This window comes from Macrobrachium nipponense, chromosome 12, assembly GCF_015104395.2.
Source record: "Macrobrachium nipponense isolate FS-2020 chromosome 12, ASM1510439v2, whole genome shotgun sequence".
Lineage (NCBI taxonomy): Eukaryota > Metazoa > Arthropoda > Malacostraca > Decapoda > Palaemonidae > Macrobrachium > Macrobrachium nipponense.
The window spans coordinates 96,186,304-96,213,370 of record NC_087205.1 but is presented as its reverse complement, the minus strand read 5'-3'; the positions used below and the strand labels follow the sequence as shown (position 1 = coordinate 96,213,370).

The following is a 27,067-nucleotide window of genomic DNA, read 5'->3' as shown; positions in this document are numbered from 1 at the left end:
ATGACGTTGATAGCTTCTTGGACTGCAAAATCAAGACTGAAATACGTTGGAGACCAGCCGCTGTTCCCCGACAAATTTCTTTTTAAGGTACGTCAGCATCAATGCGGTGGTATTAACAAACACCCACAAAAATTATTGCTCGTAGCTGTTAGAAGAGGAAAGAAATGATTATTTAGAAACTCCGTGAAATATGTCTATGAAAATGGTACATAATGCCTCCTCCTCGTCTGGAAAGGAAACCTCCTTTTCAGATTTCCCGATGGAGCAAAGCTGGTAGCGGCAGCCATAGGTATCCACCTCACGTGTACTTTGATGAGGAGATAGACGACGGATCTCCGTTGAAAAAATATCGCATCTCCGGTACCATGAAGTTTCTGGTTGACATGGTCGCCAAGAAGGCTAATTTCACGTGAGAATTTTCCCGCCTTTTCTCCTCGTCATTTTCTGTTCTTTTAGGGTTTGTGAAATGCCTTTTCTAATTATTCTGAGTAATAGACCTATGTCCTAACGGATCTCCTCTGAAGAAAAATCACTATCCGGTACCATGAAGTTTCTGGTTGACATGGTCGCCAAGAAAGCTAATTTCACGTGAGAATTTTCCCGCCTTTTCTCTGTCATTTTCTGTTCTTTTCGGAGTTGTAATGGACGGAAGCTTCTGGACATTTGTAACCATAGATCGTTGGTTGTGGTGAATCATCTTTCATATAAAGGGAAAGAAATGGGTGGAAATTTGTCATATAGAAAGAGAGAATGGGTATCAGAATTGGATTTGTGTATAATGTCAGGAGAATGTATTCGGTTGTTAGAAAGTTTGGAAGTGCATCAAGGCATACGGGGTCTGATCACGCCCTTTAAGTGTGGTGCTTACCACAGGTGTCAAAAATCTGTCATTAAAATTTTTATTAGAATAAATAGCAGAAAATTTAGGACTATCTTATATAAAATATGAATAATAATCGGTTGATTAAAAAAACTATTCCACATAACAATGTTGATATTGATAAATTTGTACAGTGCATGAGTCAGATTCAACCTCCTGATGTGACTAATATAGACAGGGCCACATAGAAACTATAATGAGTGAAGCTTAGAGACGATCAGGAGAGTTGCCGAAAAATGTAACGTGAAGGGCAGAAGTGTTGATTGGGATGTAACAAAACCTAGATGGGAGCGTTTACTTGAGTCTAACGATTCTAAAGCAATCTGGAGAGCTATAGACTGGAAGGGACAGATATTAGAGGCAAAATACATTGCAACAGACGACGGCAAATTCAAGACTCATTTCGAATCACTTTTAAACCCACGCAATAAGTGATAATCAAAGTGAAGGTATAAGTGCTCTTGATGACGCCCCCTACATCCCTGTTCTTGACGACCCTTTTACCCCACAAGAGCTGGACGAGGCTCGGAAGACGTGAATATGAATAAGAGCTTCTGCGTGGCCTGTGCCCTGGATTGTTCGTTCGCCTGCCCCGCCTTGTGGCTGATGTTTTTCTTTGCCGTGTTTAATGCTTTGTTCTTGAATTTAAATTATTTATTATCATGGGGATACAGTAAACTTGTTGTACTTTTTAAATCTGGAAACAGAATGGATTGTGGGAATTATAGAGGTATCAAGTAATCCATGGATACTGTAAGGTCAAGATATATGACATATTGTTATTAAATAGACTGAAATTATGGTTCAGTATAGATAAGTGTCAAGCTGGAGCACAGAGGAAAAGAGGATGTATAGAACAAATATTGTCATTAAGACTGTTAATAGATTTGGCTATCTTCAAGAAGAAAAAACTGTATATAATGTTTGTAGATTTCAGTAAAGCTTATGATCGAGTTCCCCGAAGAAAAATGATAAGTTATTTGAAGGAACTAGGATGTGGGAAAAGAATGTTGTCTGCAATTAAAGAGATGTACAGTAACACTAAAAATGTTTTAAGAACAGCTGTGATCGAAAGCTCTGTCGGTGTTCGGCAGGGAGCCCCCACTAGTTGTTTACTGTTTGTCATTTATATGGATAAAATGGTTAGGATGTTAAAAGATGCAATTCCAGTCGATGGCTTTTTGGGTAATTTACATGTGCTTTTGTTGATGGATGACACAGTGATTGTTTGCCACTTCTCGAGAAATGTGTATTAAAAAATTTGACATTATGATGAACTACTGTAATGAATATGGCATGCAGCTTAATGGTAAGAAGAGGAAATTTTTCGTGATAAACAAGAATGTAGGTGACCAGTTGCCAATAACAGCTCAAGGTCAAACTGTGAGTTACTGTGACCATTATCTCTATCTGGGAACTTGGTTTCACAGATGACGGGAAGTTGAAAACTTGCCTCTCTTTACATCAGCCTAACTGGCAATCAACCTTAAACAAGTTCTCAATATTTTGTAACACGAATACTAAGATGCCATTCTATTTTAAGAAGAAAGTTTTTGAAGCAGCGGCGACTTCATCCTTGTTTTATGGGTCAGAAACTTGGTTAACAAATGTATTACAAAAACCAATAAGTAATTACAATCACTTAGTCAAAAGTTTGCTAGATGTGAGGGTAAATACCTGTACAGATCGTGTTTGGTTGAGTCTGGGATACCCCCAGCGAAATTCATTGTGGCCAAAAACGGAAACGTTTTTATGTCAAAGTTGTCTGACCCTGATATGGATGAGCCTTTTCATATTGTATATGGAATGTGTAGGGATGCAGATTCCCCTGGGTACAGATTTATTCAAAATTCCCTAACCTTTAATGACCAAATTGACCCACTAGACGACATCGTATCATCAATTAGAAATAGACCAACTTCAGCAACTAAATATGTTACTTACAGAAGCAAACTGAATCCCAACTTGGAAGTTCATAGATTATATACCGATAAATTATATGTCGCTGATTACATTCGCGTAGCTTTCAGTCGCTTACGGTTAATGTCCCATAATCTTTGTATAGAAACGGGTAGGTGGAGCCGAACTCCTCCAGAGTTAAGGGTGTGTGCCTGTGATAATAGCTCTATTCAGGACGAGTCACACGCTCTCATCAATTGTCCTCTTTCAATGCCGTGTAGACATAAATATCCAAACTTAAGTTACGATTCTTTGAATACTTTATTAAATGAAAGTAATTATATTACTGATTTGTGTGCATATGTTTATGAAGTTCTTCTTAGTTATAAATAATGTGCGTCTTTGTCTTCTGTTTTATGTTTTTTTTCTCAAGTAGGTTTTTTTCTCTCTTTTACAAGCGTTGTGTTTGAGACTTAACAATAATAAGCCAAGGTTTATAGGTGGCTATGTTTTTTTCTTTACTTTTTCGTGTATATGATATTATGTGCTGATGTAATGTGTACTTGATGTTTGTATTTTTTTTTTTTTTTGTCATTATGGGCCTTGTACTTACAGAAAAAAGAAGAGATAGCTATCTACTCTGTATTTTTTTGTATTGTATCTTTTTGGGACAAGTTTGTACTTATATTTTGTATATCTTGTCAATAAAAATAACTAACTAACTAACTAACTAATCGGCTGTTCTAATTTTTGAATGATAAGGCCTAGGCCCTAAACTGCTAGAATTGATAAATAAATTTTCGCTGACTGAAAATGTCTCACAAGTCGAAGTTTTATCGAATTCTCTTCTTTCCAGGTATGACGTAATCACTCCACCTATAGGTAGCTGGGGCTACGGTTATCCCAACGGGAGCTGGGACGGCTTGGTGGGGACTGCGCTGAGAGAGGTAGTACATTTCAAAATAGACCGAAGCTAATTTTGAAAAGTGTTTCTTCCATATGCATTGATTGTGGACAGAGCATAATCAGTTTTTGTCAATGAGTTGATTTACTAATAAGGGCATCTTCAGTCAACTAATCGTCTCCATTTCTCTCCACGTGATCAGACCACCTCCAAACTTTCAGCCAGCCTTTTTGTCGTAGTACCATGTTGCAACTTTTCCAGTTTCTTAGTTCATATATATTATGTTAATAACGAATTCAAGACCTTCATTTTATCTAACATTCAACACTACACCTTATTTCCATGCTGGAGAGCTGGTTCACCAAGAGGGTCCTATATTGCATTTTGTGTTCCCCAAACCCACCTTTACTCTTCATTACATTTTGCAGACCTCCTGTCACCTTCTTTGCATTCACATTATTACGCGATTCACCTCGTCTTTAGTCTTTCCTTTTTATATTCATTATCCTACCAAATGCATAAATGAATCAACAACACTTTATAGTACTGTAGCTTTCATTACATCATCTACCCGAATCCCATTTAGTTTAGTATCTTTATTCTTGCTAACATTCAATTTGTTTGTAACAAATATTTGGAGACTTGATTACGAGTATGGGGAGTGTTCTTGCTTATCACTTAGCACAGAATTATCTGCAAACATTAGTAACAGACAACAAGTAACTTAGACTCGCATCCCTAAAAGTCAAAGATAAGATGTTTATACAGTAGTTGAAGAAATGAACGTATACTTGTTTGTGATCAATTTATCGCAGCCTACCTTTATAACGGAATGACTATAAGTTCGTTAACATAACATACTCTCAAACATTCTTCTCTTGTCTTCAATAGGAAGCTGACTTCGCTATAGGCCCGGCCGTGGTACTCTACAACCGAGCGTTAGTCATAGACTACGCGGACACCTTGATGGTATTTTACATTCGAATTCTGGGAAGAAGAGGAAGCACCGAAGCCAACCCGTGGAGCTACGTCATGCCTCTGGCGCCCTCTGTGTGGGCGGCAACGGTCGCAGCTTTACTCACGATCTTTGCCATCTTGGCTGTTCTCTCTAAGATTAGTTGGGTAAATGTGCCCCTGTCGCCTCAGATGACCCCAAGCATGTATATCAGGGCGATGCTACAGCAAGGTAAGACCGTTTTTAGCCGAGAAAGGGAATTTTAAAGAAGCATATCATTAGCTCCATTAGTGTGTTCTGTTGAATATATTACAGATTCGAACCCATGGTTCTTGGTATTAGGGTGAGTGTGACCTAATCCAGTTTACGGATAAGTCTTATGTGATGGAATCTCCATAGGTTCGAAGTTTAGCTTGCCCTTAATATCGAATTGCCTTTATTATATATATATATATATATATATATATATATATATATATATATATATATATATATACTATATATATATATATATATATATATATATATATATATATATATATATATATATATATATATATATATATATATATAAAACAAACGTCTTCACGAGTACAGCCTAGGGACAAAACTTTTTTCAGACATTCCCAAGGATACAAACATCAGATGGGAGAGGGTGATATACGGCGCATGGCTACTGACAGTTCTGGTGCTCATAGAGGCCTACAGCGCCAATCTATTTACTCTCCTGGCATTCCGTCGCGTTCCGGAGCCTTATCAGTCTTTGAGATCCGTGCTGGACGACCCTAAAGTCGTCATGATTTGGTTTGGCAACACTGCTTACACCCAGTTCTTTGAGGTTAGTAGGAACACTGCTTACGCCTAGTTCTTTGAGGCTCTGGATGATGCAATATATATATATATATATATATATATATATATATATATATATATATTTATTTATTTATTATATATATGTTTATTTTGAAACCCCTCGATTTCTAGCCGACGTCAATCATAATTTATTTTTTTATTCAGCTATTGTACTGCTATGATACTTCATTAATAGTTAAAGTGAGTTTATGAGGTTTGAAGAATATTCTTTTGTTATCGCAATTAATAAGACATTTTAATAGCTCATGACAGCTGAGCAAGAAGGCTAAATAGAACTTTATTTCACTATACAGGCAGCCGAGTCAGGCATATTCAAAGAAGTGTACGAAGCCGGTCGGAGGGGGCGCATTACTTACATAACTCCTCAGGAGTACGTCGAAACCGCCAACAGACTGGTGTCGAGGGGCGACCATGTCCTTCTTCACCCAGATCTCGCGATGAAACTGTTCCTGACGGAGGATTTCATGGACAAAGGTACGAATATCCTTCTGTGACGAACTTTCTTGATGTCAGAGTTCTTGAGCTTGAATTTGCGATTCTTTCTGGGAACATATGTCTTGAAATCTCAAAGATGAGACTAGCTAAAATTTGTGTAAAACTAAGTTTCTTTCTTTTACATCGTTTTCAGGAAGCTGCAAATTCTACTTTTCCAAAGAGATGCTGATCCCAATGGCTTTTAGCATGATGCTCCCGAAGTACAGCCCTCTCAGAGAACCCATCAATGAAGGGTAAAAAAAGGTGGTTCCAGTAATGTAGAGTTGATGAATTTATGATCTGTGTCATATAGACGATTTATGTTATTTTCTTTAGCCGTTTCTTTACTCTTATTTTTGTTATCTAGTTAACAAAGAAAGAAGTAAGTGCTTGCATCGGAATGCTTGGAATGATGAAAAGACTTTTACAAAGAAAATAGCTTCCTAGAAAAAGTTATTATTGTTTTTTCTAAATACACAAAGCTGTTTGGGTACAGTTTGATATTAAGTGATATTATAAGAGATTATCTAAAATAAAGTCAATGTTGCTAAGAAATTATTATTTTTCATGTAAAAAATTGTGTTGGTAAGTAAAATATTAATTTTCTATAAGGAATATTTTAAAATGAACTCAATTTTGCCTAAAAGAAATTAATATTTTTATACATAAACTTCTTTTGGTACAGTAATATGAACTGGCATTAAAAGGGATTAGTTATAATAAGATTTGCTAATAAAGAAATTATTGAATTTTTATATACAAAGTTGTTTTGGTACTGTAAAATATCAACCGACACTATAGGATTATTTACAATAAGTAGTTTATTCAAAAATTTTTCGTTCAGATACAAAGTTATTTTGGTACCGTGGAATATTAACTGGAGACACTTTCACAGGATAAGAGCCGCCGTGGAAGGCGGACTGTACGGCCACTGGCTGGAGAGCACCATGACGAACCCCACGTCCTGCAAGACCCTCCGACGAAGATCTACGTGAATTCGGCCCTTGTCTCTGATGAATACCTGGGTAGGTGAGTTCGAAGTCGCAGGGGGAACACCGAAGCACTGATTTGACAAAAGTCGTAGGGTGCTTGTTTCGTTCGAAACCTCCACTGCACTGTCGATCCTAACTTGATCCCAGGGGTGTTCTTCTACTGAAGGGTTTCTCAACGCTGCGATCCCAGAAGAGGGGACGTAACTCTCACCCTCCCCCCACCCCCAATCAAACCGACCACAGCAAAATAAATAAATAACATATTAAATGTTTATATATACCAAGCATATATTTCCCCCGGGAGTACTGCTGAAGATGAATCTCCACAAAGAAAAGTTTGTGCTAATTGTTGATAATAAGACTGAGGAGAAGTCATCATCATTAGAGAGAGAGAGAGAAGGCTTTCCGCTATGTACTTACTTATTTTTACACGAATCCATCATAAACCATCATGGCCCATTTACCTCAGAAATTTACCAAAATCATATCGGATTTGTTCGATGAGAGCCGGATATTTCTATAGTTCATTATACCAACTCCGCAGACAATGGACTGCTCTTGAAAATTAAGTCGTAGCGGATTGTTGGTGCTAACACAGTTACCCTTACAAATCCAGAGACGATATGTACCCTTCGTTTGTACATAAAGTGGGTGATATCAACTTCACTAGCCTCTTTTAATTCTTCCTTCGACAGGGAATGTTTCGCTACACTCGCTGCCGGATATGTTATCGGCCTAGTGATCTTTTGCTCGGAGGTCCTACTCGGAAGATTCTGTGCTCCTTCTGATGGGCTGAAGTAACTACTGGTCTACTGAATTGATCTCTTACTCTTCTTTGGTCAACACGAGATATAATCCACGCACTCAAGCAAAAGAATGTAATGTTTCTCATATTTATAGAGCAGAAATACATTTATTTGCCCCCTTGCTGATTATTTGTTTTCCTCTCCTTATAAAACTATCTTAGTACAGCAAGCAGGAGTACATGATACTGAAGCAGGAACTCCTGAGCCCCGCATACAATGACTGTGTGAATTGAATACATAAATGAGTTTTAAAATGAGTAACATGACACTAAATTACTGTAAATATTTGAATGTGGCGTTGATGGAGCATATCTTTTCTGACTGTTTTCAAATCCTAATGCTTGTCCGGTCTATAATTCACACACATATATATCAAATTGTTCAAAATTCCATGATTCAAGTACTACGATTTCTTTGAAATGCCGTTTTCATTTTTGTGCGGTACATAATTATAATTATAAGCGAAAAATATATATGAAGCTTTGTTCACATTGATCAAATTGTTGCCTGTGACTTGGCATTTGCAGAACGAGGCAACAATAAAAATGAGCATTTCGGTAAATATCACCATTTTATTCTTCCACTACCTGTGTTACCTCGTGTTCACACGAATTAGATATCATTTTTTACACTTATTTACCAACTCAAATACTCTGTTTCATTCATCGCTGAGTATTGAGAACATATAAAACCTCCTGAAGGTGAGGAGTGATTGTTTTTCATTGAAGATAAGGTTCGTCATTACATTGAAGTTAATAAGTAATTTGAAAAATATAATCAATGAGTTTTTGGTTCTCAAATTTTTTCAGTCCTTACTATTTTTTATCTGCCGAGGTTTTGGAGAAATCAAAGAATATAAGGAAGGAAATAATTGTTTAATAGAAAAATTGATATATACAATTACATTACATATTCGTTTTTTTTTCATAAATAAATTCATAAAACAAGAATTCCGATATGAGACTATACTACATTCGGTGATTTCCTTTCTAGTTGGTATATTTAACATAATATAAAATCAACAGTATTTTAATGTAACAAATAACACGTCCCGAAGAATTTTTGCTTTTATTACATCAAACGTTTTCAAGTGATCTCTGTGAGTTTAGCAAAATCATATAAAAACAAGTGAAAAATGCGCCGAAGTTTGTTCGGCGCAATCGAGTTTTCTGTCCAGCCGCTACAGGGCATAATCAAGGCCACCGAAAACAGATCTATTCTTCCGTGGTCTCGGTATCATGCTGTGTAAGCCGCTGCCCATGAAACTTCAACCACCGCCCGTGGTGGCCTATCCTTCATTGTTGCCAGAAGCAATATCATGGCTAACTTAACCTTAGATAGAAATAAAAACTGCTAAGTCTAGAGGGCTGCAATTATGGTATGTCTGATGATTTTAGGGTGGATGATGAACATACCAATTTGCAGCCCTCTAGCCTCAGTAGTTTTTAAAATCTGAGGGCGGACAGACAAAGCCAACTCAATACTTTTCATTTACAGAAAACTAAAACTAAGATGACAATCTTACGATATCATTTGTTAAAGAATAGAAAACTGTATTCTAGCATAGTCTTTATTGTTTTTTTTTTTTCACAGAATGGGTATTCTGACCAGTGGAAATATTTTAGTAATAATAATAATAATAATAATAATAATAATAATAATAATAATAATAATAATAGCATGAGTGAATAAAATGGTGAAGAATGTTTATCCCTGTGGATTTCTTCACAAATAATAAGAACTCATAACATAATGAGAATTACAATGTTAATAATGTAAACAAGAATAATGTCTAAGAAATCCTACATTTAGAGATTCCAGACTTAATTTTCTATTTAACAATCTGGGCCAATGTCCGAGTTCGAACAGAGAAAACTTCTGTAGTTCAACGGAGCTTCCAAAGCAGACCCTACCCTGGCAACATCCGTAAAGACTCATTATCGTACCGAGAGGGATGCTGCTGCTGCTGTAGTCCCCCGACTCTTGTGACATCGTACCCAAGACACTGAAGTTGTCTGATTTCCTGGAGAGAGGGCAAAGTAGAAGTCTTGCTTTTCTTGTGCTCCAAATGGCCGAATTCCAGCCATCGGTGAATCCACCTGTAGACGGTTCCGGTGCTCGTCCCCAGGAGTTCGGAGATGTCCCGAATCGCTACCCCGCCCAGCCACAGGAACACGATCTCGACTCGCTCCTGTAGGCTAGTTCTTCCTTGAGCGTAGCGCCTCTCCATTTCGTAATGCCTGCAGCGTTTTGTAGAAAAATTATATATAGTATATGAATACGCACATATATATAATATATATTTGTATAATATACATATTTCTAAACACTACATAAGGTATCCATTATAAGCTCATATCCCCTCCGAGGATTTGGAACTCGGATAAGCAACGGCTGATCATTTATCTGCTTAATATTATTTAAACAAACGGCTCATACAGCAGTGTATCAGCCCTATATATTCTGCGTCACTATATTTCGAGGGCGCTCTTGCGCTCCTTGGTCTAAGGGAATCGGTAACAACGGTAATCTAAAATTCTCTGAAAATCAAACTGATTAAAAACAGATGGAGAGGATTACTCCACAGCAAAACGAACATCACCTAGAATTCGAAAAGAGCGAGGGAGAGCGTACAGATACCAGCAAACAAGAAGCCACCAACAACAGTGCTGTTGTCAATGTTGCTGCAGACAAACACGATAAAGAAGGTGGAGTTTATTTACATTATTAAAGTAATGCCGTAAACAAGGTTGTAACCAATAGATAATCCAGAAGACTGAACGTTTATGAATCCTGTCAGTATTTGGCCAGTGACTGAGCGCGGTTGCTGAAAGGTATTACTTGATTGGTAGTACTAGGCGAGCAAGCGCCATCTGCAGCCAATAAGAAGTATATTGGTTTTGACTTCATTTTTTGTTTTTATTTGAAATATAAACTTCATTGGCTATGTTTGTAACAACATGATTTATGTAGCCTTTATTTTACAACCATCGAGATGTCACTAACACTTTTTTCCTCAACAGGAATTTTCTTATTTCTTTTTTTTTTCACATGTTTTACACCTTAGGGTATTGGTATACGGGCTGCCAGTAATTTTTCTCAAGACAACGCTGAAAATTTAAGGTTAGATTATGAGAATGGAAAAAGACGAACGGTCGAAAAGAATTCAAATTTGATGAATGACAGGACTACGTATCGCTTCTAGACTAATGAAGATCTTTATCAGCTTGGCCAAAGCCTTGTGGAACTCATCAGGGTCTCTCTGGTCCCTTATCACTATACCAGCGGACCATCTAAGAAGCTTCATACTGGTTGGTATTCACACAACCTAATAGTCTCTGTAGTGCCATGGCCTTCCAAAGTCTTCATTATAAGTTTTCTTGCTTGTGTAGATCCTCAATAAAGCTTGTTTTATATACCGTAATTTTCTTTTATCAAGACATTTTTTTGATTTGTGCACGTTTAATTGCAAAACAAAAGTTACGGAGCTTTCCTAGACAGCGACCTCCAGCAAAGTTCGGGGGTTGTTATCTACGACTATTATTTCTTTGGGGGTATTTACAGTCTTTTGTTTATGTTTTTTACGGTCATCCCCAAAGGGCTTCTACTAAAGTTGCTTTGTGGAGTATTTATATTTATATTTGTTGAACAGATTTATTTCGTGGTACTTCTTTTTTTTGTTTTTTTTGGGGGGGTGGGGATTCCTCTACCAAGCCGCCCATTCTCCACCCCCGCTCTCCTCCCCCCCCCCAAAACAAAAACAGACTCCAATGTATCTTCGGAATGGGGAACTTACACTTTAAAATTTATGCGCGACATTGATCTTCGCCGTCAAAGAAACTGAGAGCATTCCTCCCCGCCATCTGCACCGTAATAAATCCATCTGCAAAGTACATAAACAACAGGATAAACTTGTCGTCCTGAATAATCTATGGCGCAAAAACTCCTCTCGGGTTGAACAAAATCTTGTCGCATTCGATTTGATGACCCGAGATCTGGTTGTCTGAAATGAAGTATTACTCGTTTGTCGTTGGATTTCTGTTGGGTGCGAATTCTGATGTAAGAAGAAACATCTTTCTAAAGTTGCTTGTGAAATATTCAAAGTTTCTTTGTTCTTACTCTGCGATTCCGTTTACCAAATAAGTATAACGGTGACTGGTAGTACTAGTGTATAGATATATCAAATCCCTTTGGGATTATTTGGGACAGTTCATTAGTCTCGGTTGCTGCATTATTTTAGAAATACAAACAAGAAAGAGAGACAAATTAAAACCCTTTAATACAGTGATGCCAGAACAGATAGGCCTATAGGCCTATATGGCAAACGTAGGCTAGAACTGCGATGCTTGAACATAAAAGATATCCAAGGAATTCTTTCTTTCTTCAAGCTTGATCTAAATCTGCTTCAAGAAGACGTTGCCATTTTCATATAGATTTTAAAACTGACGATAAAATGTTAACTCGAACAAAAGGTTGAGAAGTTTACGAAACATACATAACAGATTCACTTCAGCTACATCTGTAGCTCTTAAAAATCTTGCAGATGTTTGTCCTGGCGTAAGCAAACACCTGTACGACGAGATATTCTTTTAATTACTTGGGGAGAAAGACTTAACATCTGCAGGTCAGTGAGATAGGCCGAATACAATTACTTTAATGTTTAAAGTTTGCGAAGGGAATTATATATATATATATATATATATATATAATATATATATATATATATATATATATATATATATATATATATATATATATATATATACATATATAGCATGATAAGCAATTGCTTTTAAATGTATTACCATTATTTTTATGAGTGCACTTTCTGTTCTATTTCCAGTTTTTCTGATCGCATAAGAAAATTTAAGAATCTCCAAAAGAAATATTAATTACTGGCAAGGTTGGGCCCGCAAGACTTAGGTTATAATGAAATTCAAATGGAAAATTTAAAAAAATACTTATCCCGTTATTACGGCTCTATCATGAGAAGTCCTGAGAAGTGGTGGTGGTTATGATTATGGGTCGAGGCAATGGCTTTACACGTCCACTCCTCAGTACATCTTAAACTTGCCCATGACAAGATTGCTAATTTGACTAAGTTATGCCAAAAATTATTTTAGATATCATAGAAGATGAAATACCTTTACAACGTGCTCAGTAAGTACATCTTAAACGTCTATGAAAAGATTGCTAAAATGATTAAGTCATGCCTTAAAATTCTATACATTCATAGAAAATGAAATATCTTTTATTCATAGAAAACGATCAGATGTAAACACAGAACGTACGCGGCAACTGATTGGCTAATCGAGTAATGGGAGCTTGACCGACCAATAGGAGCCGAGAACGCTTCTGCAAAGATCGGCCGATTTATCGTCTGTTTGTTGTTGTTCTGGTATTGATTGTGTGTTACAGTATTTTAGCCACATTTCCTTTGAGTTTTGGTCTTCCATCGCATCTGAAAAGTCCTCTTCCGCGAGTAAATCCAGGTACGTGCGAAGAAATGGCGTCGAGACGACGATTAAAGGCGTCTGTTGCAAAAATGGGTTTGGCCTCGCCACTCGGGGATACGATAGGTACTCAGGACTGGCCTACCGTTGGCAGAAGGAAATCTCTTATTCGGGGAGATCTTCAGTAAATGATTCTTTGATTTAGCGTCGAAATATTTGCGGGAATTTTTTAATAATTAAACGGGTTGATTAAGCCATTTTTTAAAAGCAGCTTAAATAGGCCTAAGCTAGCTTGTTGCTTAAATACTACCTACCTATTAGGCCTAGGTAGCTACATTATTTCATTCCTCCCGTAGGGCTGTCTTAGGCCTCGTTGTTTCATTTTCGTATTACGGAAAATTTTGGAAAAAAAATCGTTTAAAAACTGTCATAAGATGAATTAAACCTTATTCTAGCAAGAATAAATCATCTTTAAAAAATTGATCCTCTCCTAACCTTATTTTACAAAGTTAGCCTAGGTACAGATCGTAACCTGATTGGGGGGATTTAGCCCCCCCCCACCCAGGACCCAATAACATACCCTGAATCAGGACACTGTACATTGTAAAATGCGTTGCTTTTGTCGTTGAGGTTAAGTGAGTGGTACCCTTTCTCCCAGTTTCTCACATCTTGGATGCTAAACTATCAGGCAGTTTTACCAATTATAAGGTTAAATGAACAACTGCCTTATCCTCATTAGCCTAGCTTTTTGGTAGTCATCATCATTACCGTTTTTGCCTCTAGTATTACGTGGCGCCAAAGGCCACCATGAAATTCTGCCACTCATGTTGTTCTTAGGTATGCCTTATCTTCCACAAGTCTCCACTTGTATCCTGCCTCCTGTCTTATAGTACCTAGGCCTAGTCCTCATCCGAGCAGGCCAGTCTACACAAATAATTTTCTCACCAAGGACTTGAACTACCTATAGGCTATCTTTTTCAGTGTGCGTAATTTATGTCTTATTAATTTTGTACTACCTACTGATTTACTGTTGTTCCAAACCAGTCATTTTTGTACTTCCTCTTCTCATTACCTTCAGAACTACATGGGGGATTCCTGTCAGAATTAATGGTAGCAGAGTCGTGTAGACTACAAATGAAATAATAAAAAAAAAAGGGCTAAAAAAATATTTAAAACACGAAATAAGTAGAAGAAAAATAAGCAGTGGTTTATGTGTAATAAAAAACAATGAACTTTTAGTGAATTACAATGCTGGAAACTGTGGCAAGGATAGTCACATCCTAACCTATCCATAGTTAAAGCCCCTCCCCTTCCAACCTAACCTGACCAAGATTCCACATAGTATTGCAGAGGGAAATTCAGGTGCATCATAATTTCACCTAACCTAACATAAGATGCTGTGACATACCTAGCTAATAGGGTGGCAACCGCCTCCTCTTCCAATTTATTAGATGAGTTGGTTCTTGCTGTAAGTTTTTGATACTGACCTTGTAGTCCTATTTTATTACTAAGGAATTAGTAAGTGAGGCTTACTTATCATTGGTTATTAAGGTGGTGGGGGGGGGACCCTAAACCACCAGTTTTCACAGGTTGAAAATAGGGCTCCTGGACTGGTGTTACTGTAAAATGATATATGCAGACTGATTGAATAAGTTGCCATTCTTTTGTAACATGGGGCCTGGGTTTTTCATGTCAGTGGAGGGGATGTGTCTTGTGTGAGAGGGAATGCAATGAGTGTAGTTGGTATGGAATTAAATGAATAGAACTTTTTGGTTACAGTTGTTTAACTTGTTTTAATTCTCACTTAAAATTTAGATTACTAAAACTTTTCCATGATTTCTGTTCCTACATAAAACTGATTGAAACTTCAGTTATCCCTGTCTGAGACTCCAAACACATCCAGGTCTAGTTTAAAAGAGGAGGATACCCTGATTTGGGATCGTTCATGTTTATGTAGTTGATAGTTTAGATGAAGTATGCTGTAATTCTGAGTTTAAGTTAGGCTATTGTTGTTGTTTGGTTTGTTACCTTTATTTGTCAGTGAATATTTCCCAACATTTACAATTCCTATCTTATGTATAATTGGAAAAATCTCTTATTTGTCGTAATGAAGTACGTTAGAAGATTTTCAATTAAATTTGACCATTGGTTATATTGCTATTTGGTGCTTCATGTTCCTAGGTTTTATGTGAGATATAGGCAAAGACTAGATTATGTCATTTTAGGCTGAATTAAGCCTCACAAGCTATGTTCTGGCTCCTCCAAAATCTCACCTCCTTCATTACATTATCTTCATCTTTTGCAATCCATAGCATCTCCTGTGACATATGTTATAATTGCTGCATGATATTGCATTAATTCTTGCAGCTTTTCTGCAGCATTGAAATGTTGAGACTGAACAGAAATTTCTCATGTGCTTCAATTCTGGTTACCATAAAGTTGGTTTCACTTTTATTGATTTTCAGATCTTGACTCTCCTTTCCCCTCCAGGGGCATCATTTGGTGGTGGTTGGGAGGCCACTTGCCCCCTCAAGACACTGATGGCCCCCCAAGACTTGGTTTGTTCACTCTAACCTTTGAAATAACAATGATAATAATAACAACAGTAAAAGGCACTCCAAGGTGAATCTTATATGGCTTCAAAATGCACATAAATTTCCAAAAATTTCTGAGGGGGCTTACCGCAACCCCCCTCCCCACCCCCGTCTGTTAGGGCTCACCAAACATCTGAAATGACGCCACTGTTTTCACTCTTTTCATCTTCAAACATTTATAGACTTCTTCCACTGATTCTGCTTTCTAAATTATTTTTCTACATACTACATGAGATCTTTCTCAAATTGTATATAATTAGTTCTTGGGCATTAAGTTGTTAATGGTGGGCAGCCAATATAGGAAGGCATATATTAACTAATTTGGCTATTGCTTTAGTTGTTTTATGAAATTGAAAAGGTCAACATATGAATCAGTTTTAATTTGAGGTACGTACATCTTCTAGGACCCTTTTTTTTTTCATCCTTCTCATTTAAAAAAAAAAAATTAAAAATCTACTTTTGTTTTACTAATTGCTCTGTATATGCGAATAACATTGCTTGGGGAATTTCTTTTTCTTTAGTCCTAAAAACAAATAGAAAGAAATGTTAGTGAATATTATTTGTTTGGAAATTGTAAATTTTTACATATGTAGCTAAACACAAGATACTGTATTTTTCATTCCTTTTGCAGTTTTATGACAAAAACTACATCCAAGTTACCCACTGTTAGTGCAGAAAAGATTCAGCAAAGATATGAACTAAATGCAGAGATGGTGTTTTACTATTCAGTAAAGAACAAATTCTCACTTTGTGCTTTTTCTTTAATAACCCTAGCAGCATGTCCTAAATATTGTGTTCAGTTGCATTTTTTCCTTTCTTATATCAGGTACATACAATAGTTGGCTTCTTGAATGTAACATTATTGCTTACTCAGAGGCTCTGCAATGAGTGTCACAAGGTATTTGCCTTAAGTATGTTTTTTAGGGTCATATGTAACCCCCCACAAATATATTTTTTTTGGGTAATTTGTAACCCCTCACCACTGGTGAAATATTGAGGGCTGAGTTCAGTTTTGCATGGCATGATTAGACTGCTGTGCATGTTGTAAATTTTCCAGGTTCTTTTAGCAATTTTGGACTACGTATTTTGCTTCCCATGCTTATATAGGAGTTATGGTATGTTTATGACATTCGACATAAAGGGCTGAAGTTCTCACCCTTAGGTGATGACCAAGAGTACAGTAGGATAAGATCATTCATTACTTATTTAATTGAGGCAGGGAAACATTTTAATCACCTCATATGTAATGCTAAACTACTATTGACAAGAAGCCATTCTTCTACCAAATAGGCATCAGAATCAGTGTCCTTTTGATTCTGTTCATTCCATTATTTATTTACTAAATTACTTTCAACTTAATCAAGAAAGTTACCCTCAAGTTCACATGTCCACATTGCCTCAAGATAATGTTCAGTTTTACATGCTATATAAGTCATAGTTATTTTATTCTTTGTATAAAGTTTTTCATCAAACTCTAGCTAGTCATATTTGGGAGTTGAGCACAATCACATTCCATTCTGCATTCTTTAGGTTTTTCTCTACCTGTTCGTCATTCATAGCCACCTTCCTTGTATGTTGGATGGGAAGTTTCTGTTGGGGGGGAGGGTAAAATAACAACTTGGGGGTATTTGATTATATTAAGACGAGATTGGAAAAGTTGTAGTTATAATATTTTGAGGCTGAATGTTTCATGTATCCAGTGCATACATAGAGCCATTCAAGAATTGTGCTATGTGCAGAAAACTATGGATGTATGTACTGTGGGATATTGAAAGTTGCATGAAATACAGAAATACTTGAGGTTTAAATAAACTTCAAGTACATCCCTACAAGTGACTTTCAATAGATAAGCTGAAGTTACATTGAGAGGTACATATGCAATTTATAGTTGTTCATGGTTATCAGATACAGGCCGATCTTCCGAGGGTTCTGTTCTTGAGACCGCGTTGTAAGCCGAAAATTGTCGTAAGCCGGAACATCGTAAAAAATCCTAAGAAAACCTTACTTTTAATGCTTTGGGGGCCATTAAAAACTGTAAACTGCATTCTCATTGCATGTTTCATCAAAAAAAAACCTTCAAACATTGATTACTTTGCCTTTTTGTGTCATTTCATCTGCCAGATCAAACGTTGTAGGCATTGTAACCCAGGAAATAATGTCTGATGAATATAATGAGAAGCTCCTTAACCTCGGAACGTCGTAAGCCGAACCGCGTAGCTGGGGGACTGGCTGTATAGTGAAGGATACAGTGTTTCAACATGTACTGACATCCCATGTACAGTGGGGCCTCGTTATTCACGGGGGATAGGGCCCAGAACCCCCCGTGATAAGTAAATACCCGTGTTATCCTGATACCCCCCTCAAAAATTGCTTAAAACTTGCCTACTTTAATAGTTAACCCACCCAAGACCACTATTCCAATGTTTATAAACTTGCATACCTTTGAGTTTTCAAAAACATTAAACACCAAATATGTTTTCAACTATCACCTAAAACTAAATTCAAGACAGTTTTAAAGTTATTGTACAAAATTAGCCTTAAAAAATAAATGTAGTATATGTACTACTGTACATATGTAGCCTACTAGCCTAGGGATTACAGCTAGAAGCCTACATACGCATGGTGGGCCTCTTTTTTTTTTACAAGGAAAGAGAGGATGAGTGGTAAGAGAACTATCAAAATATGTAAATCATATGGGTACTCACCAACAATCTATGTTGATAAAAGATGGCGACGATTTTGCAGTGCAATCCAGTAATATAATAAACGATAATGCTACCAACAGTATGCAGCGAAACATCTCTTCCCTTCGTCACAACACGTTAATACTAGGTATATTCCACGTAAAAACCTTCATCTGACCTTTAGGCGTCTTTCCATAAGGAGTAAAAGAATCAGGGCTTTTGGATGCCACATAATTAACTCGTTTATATGGGTACAATTTAAAGAACGCGCCGCACGCGGCACACCACATTTCATAACAACAACAAACAAACGTTTGTAGGCCATGTTTGCCAACTGGGAATGGCAATTTCTTGCTAGATTTTGTTCCATAAAAGGCAAAAATAAAAAAAAAAATCACATACCGTATATACTCGAATAACGTGCAATCTCCCATATCGTGTTCGACCCCCTAATTTTCACCAATAAACAGTGGTTTTGTGTTTTGTCATGTATCTCATGTATCATGCAAGTTCATAAGGTTGGTGGTTTAGCCTGCTAATGGCCGAGTCATTCAGATGTGTGCTGATGCTAGTCAATTTACGGTAATTTTCTTATTAATCTCGAGAATTGAATAGAAAATCTCAAGATTAAAAAAAAAATCCCAAGATAATAAAATAATTGTAAAAATAACACGCCTTGGAGTCCTTAATCAATTACTCTCTCTCTCTCATCTCTCTCTCTCCCGTCTTCTCTCTCTCTCTCATCTGCTCTCTCTCTCTCTCTCAGGAATAAATACGTATGTACTGTAATTTGCAGTAAATGTGTAGACATTGTGTGCGTGTTTAAAAAAATGTGCAGTAAACACACATTCCGATGTTTCGGTTTTTGGAATTTTTCAGATTTCGGAAATGTGAGGTCAGATGCATAATCAAACAAACACCACTACTGCAGCAAAAACATTTTTCCCTTTATGTTTTTCATTATTGTTATTTATTAATTACAGTTTATTTAAATAAATATTAATATAATACTGTTAAATGAATGTGAGATAATTAAGATGACCTATAATAAAATAGTGGGACAATTAATACCATATGTTCACTAATAGGTATTATTTTCAAAACAAAACAAACATTCCGTAAAAACACAAAAAATATATGTACATAACAATCAAAATATAATAATGTTTTGCAGTTCAACTTGTGAATTTTAACAATAAGTATGACTATATAAATATATTTTACCATATCGATCTTGAAGTTGAAGAGTCGTAAAATTCTGAGGATGGTCCAGGGAAAAGGATGGTTTGTACTTTGTGATTACGTATCGCTACAACACCATGTGGTATTTTCATACCACTATATTGATGACGCATCGCTACGGACACACTGGTGTTTTTCATACCACTATACGTTAAAGTTAAGAACATGACATAGAATCGACTTTGCGACTTTCGTTCACTTTGATATTTTTAACGATACAATAACTATCATTTGTACTACAAAAACCATCTTCACATAAGTAATTTTCTTTTTCGTAAGATATGTGTTGTTGCAAAAGCTAGCTTATACATAAAAGGCTTTTATAATTTAAGTCATCTTAGATATACATATGCACCCAAACTCATTGTGGGGAAATTTACTACTGTTTCCTCGGATATTGAAATACTTTAGCATCATTCAAACACTTTAATAATTATAATGCATAAATACTATGCTATACATATTTACATCGTATACGAAATACTACATACAGTTATATACCCATACTTTTATATACAAAGTTAACAGTTATATACACATACTTTTATATACAAAGTTAATCATATGAGTAGTGATCAGACGACAGCTGTGCACTGGACTAACGTACGTACTACTTGGAAGATAAAACGAACAAAAATTTTGTTGTTGTTAGTCGCCGGGATAGATTAACATTTTTCCAGAGATTAAAAAGCTGAATTTTGTTTGAAGGTATGTCAACCGCGATATTATATTATTGTTTTCACGAAGGAATAATCATATAAAGAAAATTATTGAGTAATTTTTGTGTCAGCAGTCAGAAAATCACGAACATGGTAACGTTCAAACCTAGTGCCATCCATGGCGTATGTCTATAAATAGAACAGAAGCAGAGGGCAGTCATTGGATAACAGATCTCCATGGCTACCAACCAACCAATCAGGTGTTAGTTATACTACTCTGTAATTTCTTAGAATGAACGTTTACACACACGAAGCTAACGATGATATATGTGTTTTGCATACAGTACGTAGTTTTAGTTTTTATTAGTGTAAGTATTTTACTGATTTCATGAAGAATAGAATGATTCCTTCTCATTACTTTGAATGCAAAATGGCTTGAAGATTCTTCCGCAAAAAGAAGAGAAAAAAAAAATTCCTTAGAAGATGATACCTATTTACTAACGCGGTTGACATACCTTCAAAACAAAATTCAGCTCTTTAATCTCTGGAAAAATGTTAATCTATCCCGGCGACTAACAACAACAAAATTTTTGTTTGTTTTATCTTCCAAGTAGTACGTACGTAGTCCAGTGCACAGCTGTCGTCTGATCACTACTCATATGATTAATTTTGTATATAAAAGTATGTGTATATAACTGTTAACTTTGTATATAAAAGTATGTGTATATAACTGTATGTAGTATTTTGTATACAATGTAAATATGTATAGCCTAGTATTTATGCATTATATTATTAAAGTGTTTGAATGATGCTAAAGTATTTCAATATCCGAGGAAACAGTAGTAAATTTCACACAATGAGTTTGGGTACATATGTATATCTAAGATGACTTAAATTATAAAAGCCTTTTATGTATAAGCTAGCTTTTGTAACAACACATATCTTACGAAAAATTACTTATGTGAAGATGGTTTTAGTAGTACAAATGATAGTTATTGTATCGTTAAAAATATCAAAGTGAACGAAGTCGCAAAGTCGATTCTATGTCCTGTTTTTCCTAAACGCGTTGACTTAAAGGAGAACGTTATTTTGGTTGTTTTATCACTGGCACAAACCCATAACAATGCAGTGTATGTATGATAATTCTAAACTATTATTCACTACCAAAATAACGATGATATTTTGTATTGAAAATTAATGTTACGTATATTCCAAACATTATTACTACGTAGCATGAATAGTACTTGCTGTGAACGCTACCATAATTTGATTTTCATATACGTACGTACATTTTGTCAGCTGGCTGGCCTCGCATAGATAAAATTGATTTCACTGATATGGAATTACTCCACGAATAGCCTTTTTATTATGAAGATATGACGTATAATATGTAGGTAAAAAATGCTTTTATGTATTTCGTTTACGCTTCGTCGCCAATAACAAACAGCAATACTTACGATAAATCTATGACAAATAGCGTTTGTATGACTTCATTGTTCAGAGAAGTTATATACGAATACTGCCAAAATAATAATGAAGTTCGAATTAATTTTAGCCTTAATGTTATTACTACTGTAATTACACTACCACTACTATTAAAATTTCTAAAAGTTTATCAAAACAAAAAATGTCGCTTTGAACGCAACCGTATACATAAACCATTTTTCGTACGTAAAGGTATATGCTTACATTTTGTGGCTGGCCACTCCGACGATAAGTTGAGTGCAATGATGTGGAATTATTCTTCGAATAGGTATTTATTATGAAAGATATGACTATAAATATATGTGGGAAGAATGGTTTTATTACCTTTATTGTCAGTTAATATCATAATGTGAATGTTTGTGTACGTTGGTGGTTATCGCACTGCAACTACGCTTAGCCTACCAATGAACGTCGTACATAAACCTTGAATAGGCTATTTATTTCGAAGATAGGACAATAATATATTAGGTGAGAATGGTTTTATTACCTTTATTGTCAGTTAATATCATTATATGAGTCTTTAAATGAATGTTGGTAGTTATCGGACCACGGCCGAGGGTTAGCCTACCGAAAAACATCGCATACGCAACACACAAACCCGTGATGCAGCGATTCATACCAGTGATGTAACATGAGAAACGGTCCAAGAAAAAACCCGGAGTTAACTGGATCCGTGAATACTGATCCGTGAATAAGCGATGCCCCCACTGTAATCCTATGTTAACTGAGCTATACTACATGGAGACATTAAAAAATGATTCGCAGAGATGATTTTGCATTCACAACAGGGAACTTGTTAATATGTGTACAAATTTTTATATTTGTTTTCTGGTAAACATTTTATTATAATAAAAAAGCTTAGATTGCCAGAAATTTAAATTTGGTACAATACGGAGAGACTGTGCCATAAAACTGCGCATCAGATGTTTGCAGCATTGTAAGCAGAAAATGTCAAGTTCAGTATTTTACAAATGGGGAAAATATGAAATTATTTGTGTCCATAGTTTTGTAGTAAAGTGTACGCACTGTTCTTCAGCCCAAGGGAATTTACTCTTTGGTAGCATGGCTTAGATTAGATGAATTTTCCAATAATCCAAACTGTATCAGTTGTTTGAATGCTGCTTTCAAAAACATATTTTATGGAGCTCTTTAACCTCACTTATTGCCCACAAAAGTTTTGGGGGGGGGGGGGGGGATGGTCATTCTGCTTGTATCCATCGAAGGAATTTTGCTGTCTAGAGTTGTAATGTTTGTAGAATAATTCTTACACACTGTGATGACTTTGTGGTTAGGTGGTCTAATGATTCAGCTGCCTGGTTTATTCAGCCAATAATTGTGTGTGAATTGCATGCTCCTCGGTCATTCATTGTTTCTTCCTTCTTAGCTACCCTAACTGTGATAATTCAAATTTTTGACTGGATAATATTTCATATTGTGGAATCCAACTTAACAGAACATGAAGCTTTCAGGTCTTCAGGCAATACTTTTCCAATAAAATTCATTGTGATGCAAAAATTGAAATTTAACTGGCTTGTCAAAAATGTTTTTGCAACAACTCCACTGAGTTGTATAGGTCATTGCTTCACTTTTTGTAATACAGTATGTACTATTCTAAGAGCATTAGCAGTTTATAAAGCTCTAGATACATAATATCTCTATGAGTAGATCTTTTGAAGAAAAGCCAACTTAATATGTTTGTTGTATTGATTTCTTCTCTCTGTTTTGCAGTGATGTCCAATGGTATCCTTAGAGCTCTGATTCTGATTGTGGGTGCGTTTGTGGTGTTTTGCTATTTTTGTTGTGTTGCACCCATGTGGCTGAGATGCCCATATATCCATCCTTTAGGTGTTTTCTGTCAGATGTTTCCCCAAATTAACTTAGACTAAATTCAGTTTCACAGCTAGCTTTCCTGTTGCATGTCTATGGAAGCCAGCACCATCACCATCTTACACCTTGTATAATTTTCTTGTTGCTGATGCGCTTTGTTCAGATCTAGTCCTGATACTGGACCTCTTTGCAGTTTGACATTTGCTGATCAGGATGTCATCTTGTTGTCACTTTGCTGCTGGATATCCCTTTAGCTTCAATCCAGTCACTATGTTTTTCTGAAATTTATTGTCAGTACTGTTGTCCTCCCATGAAGGACAGTATCACTGAAAAACTATGTGGTGATTAGTGGTGTCTTGCTGCCTTAGATTGCTTGGCATCAAATCTTTCTGGCAATGCCATCTGTTTTTAGTTCATTGTTGTGATCTTTTGACGTAATATACCACCATACATGTTGTTCAGTCCTTTCACCACAAGTATCTATGCCAATTCCACCTTTGGGTGATGGCTACCCAGTCCTCCATTTTTTCTTTCTTCCACCAATTGAATCTTCAGCAGTGTGTTTGTAGAATCTCATTTGCCTTTTTCTGCATTGAACAGGTCTTAGCTGTAGATATTACTCAGCGATGCCACAAAAAAACAGGACCATGGTCAGTATCCCAATTTTTTTGTGCCGTGAAGGGTAGCACCTTTTCCTTCACCTCTTTGGCTTGTTACGACCTATACTTCTCCAGTTGGAGCAGCTCCTTGCCATACTTCTCTTGCTATTTGATCAGAGGAAGATTTGTCAAGGGCCATAAACAACCACTTGATGCTTTCCTCTGTGTTAGTTCAAGTACTACTCTGCTGGTGAATGTTCCTTGAACCTCAGTGACTGATCTCCTGAGACCGATTTCTCCTGCCCTTGCAATGCTAGACTAGGCCCGAAGCTTCCTGCTGGAGTTCCAGGAGTTGCTGATGTCTCTATGGCTTTCTCTCTGGTCGACATTTGAGCCTTTATTTGGTGCCTTTTTTAACATTTGGCTTCAATCAGTGCTCGTGTTCTTGCTGCTATTGCTGTTTCTGCTGCCGCTTTGGTCCCTGTCTTTGCTGCAGAGCTGTCTGGCTGCTGTTTTTGCTGGCTTGACTCTTGGATCATCCCATCAGAACAATCTCCTGTAGGGGTTAGTGCCATCAGTGCACCTCTTGTGGTGCACTGTAGGCAATATAAGGTTCTGTGCATCGTCCCTTTGACCCCTAGCAGCAATGCTTTTCATTCCTTTTACTGTACTTGTGTTCATATTCTGTTTCTTCCATCTTTCTTTTCACCCTCTCCTAACCATTGTTTCACAATGCAACTGCAAGTTTTTCCTCTCCTGTTATGCCTATGCACCCTTTTACAGGTAATTTCTGTTTCAGCACTGAATGACCTCAAAGGTCCCAGCGCTTGGCCTTTGGCCATGATTCTATCAGAACAGTCTATTGACAGTCTCTTCTACTACTTCTCCACCCTCTCTATCCTTTTCCTGATCCCCAGATTGCAGGAAGGGGAGAAAGTCCTGCCTCAGAAGTATGGCAGAAGGATACATGTTATGACTGACTACGTTTGCTTGTTCCAGGTCCTGGCCTGCCTAGACCTGCCACAGTTCACTGTGCACTGTACCAGTCTTGGTCTCCAGCTCAGTCATAGTGGCATGAGGACCTTGCTTTTGGTTATGTCCCATTCTATTCCCATCTCCTCTAGCACAGGGTTGTTGTCCTCCTCCTTGGTCTCTGAACATACTTTACCTAAGGAACCATCTGAGTCTGTTGCTAACTCATTGCCTCTTGTGAGGTGCAGCAGAATGAGTTGCATAAGTATTTTTGCAAGAACAGTGGGCTCATTTGAGAAGACTTTGAAGTTTGCTTCAGGTTTGATGCTCTCGTTCTGACTGTCGTGGTTCCCACTTGCGATGGAAGGGGTAGATTCTCTGATCTGAAGATCAGAGAATTTCTTGCCCTCCAGCTGTTCTTCTAAGTCAGTTCTCCTTCTTTTGGTATGTCAGAAAAAGTTATTATGCCTGAGGATGCAGACTGATGAAAAGCCTCCCTCAGGCACGACTTGATGGAGAAGGGATCTGTCCTAAATAACTAAGCAAATGACTTGCACATTACTTGTATAACACAGCTACAAGCCTTGCTTTTTCAAACAATGTCTCTTGCACCAAGTCTAGCATTCAGAGGATGGGATTATACTCTGTTTCCCATTTTGATACAGAGTATGTGGCAGAAATTCAGATTTCATCAGAAATTCTCCATCCCACCCATTTGGGACTTAGTAGGCAATGATTGAGATGAGTTGCACCTGTGCTAAGTGCGTGCTTTGTACTGATATATGGTGTCTGTTTGTTAGTTTTGGGAGGTATAAAAAGTAGTTGTGCAAGAACACCATTTATTTCTGGATTCATGTGGCAATTAAGTGGGTGTATTGGTCGTCCAGTGCAGGGAATGGTTTTCTTTTTAATTTTTTATCTTGTGCAGGAGTCAGGTATTGAGTTGAGGAGTCAAGGATACGCAGATCACCATTACCTCTTGCTACCTGAGGGACATTGCTTGAAGTCCTTTGATAACTACCCTTTAGGATTTGATTTATCTGCTTTTTATTAGTGTTAGTTTGACTAGGCCAAGTTGAGCTTGGAACCACGAAGTGTGAGAGGACCAAAATTCAAGTTCAAAATTCATTTTGTTATCATTTAGTAATTTAAATGTATTGCTCAGAATCAAAGTAGCATGCGTTATTCTTTATCAAAGGTGGTGTGTCGCTGCTGGTGTTGAATGGGAAGTGACAATGAAATATGGAGGTGTACATACTGTCTGCAAGTGACAGTTATTGGATGGCTTCTTTCCGGCGTTGTATAAGTTTTGATTTATTTAGTACATTCCTACTGTAAATATCATCTTCCTGTCTTCCTTATGACGTGTTTCTTTCCATCAGCACCTGAGCATACATTTATTAAGCACCGTCTGCGTTTTGTGTATATTTTATTTTGTATGTGAAAAGAATATACTTAATAATATGAGGTATATTATATGAAATAACTTCGATTAAAACGAGTTTCGTCTTTTACGCTCGAAAGCTCGCGACATTATCCGGATGTTCACAAAGGCTGTAACTTTAAAAATCCGGAAGTGTGTGGACGCGAGACTTCTCTTCCGTGGTATTTGGCGAAATGTAAAGTTCAGGAGGATAAGTGACAACACCGATGGTTTATGCAATATCGATTTTGCTGAACTACGGAAACGGCTTGGAAAGGTCAGTGTATAAACCCGCGGATGCGGATGACTTAAACCTCGGGACTTCGCGAGTTGTTTGAAGACGACG

The 27,067-nt window shown here is 36.8% G+C and overlaps 2 protein-coding genes across 8 annotated transcripts in view; both read left to right on the top strand.

Annotated features, from left to right (window-relative positions):
* The first annotated feature begins 293 nt into the window (after window positions 1–293).
* LOC135225057 (glutamate receptor ionotropic, delta-1-like) lies at window positions 294–7,427 on the top strand. The gene is made up of 7 exons (XM_064264325.1): window positions 294–409; window positions 3,636–3,726; window positions 4,575–4,869; window positions 5,259–5,476; window positions 5,805–5,985; window positions 6,140–6,239; window positions 6,881–7,427. The coding sequence occupies exons 1-7, from the start codon at window positions 366–368 to the stop codon at window positions 6,978–6,980; spliced, it is 1,029 nt and encodes a 342-aa protein (XP_064120395.1). The 5' UTR covers window positions 294–365; the 3' UTR covers window positions 6,981–7,427.
* Window positions 7,428–13,120: 5,693 nt separating this feature from the next.
* LOC135224681 (cAMP-regulated phosphoprotein 21-like) overlaps window positions 13,121–27,067 on the top strand; it is a 309,729-nt gene continuing 295,782 nt past the window's right edge. For 4 of the 7 annotated variants that reach the window (XM_064263932.1, XM_064263931.1, XM_064263936.1 and 1 more), the window contains exon 1: window positions 13,122–13,275. The gene's annotated coding sequence lies outside the window, so the exon portion shown is untranslated. Of the gene's footprint in view, window positions 13,276–27,067 lie in introns of all 7 variants that reach the window. The other 3 variants (XM_064263935.1, XM_064263929.1, XM_064263934.1) reach the window with 2 other exon arrangements.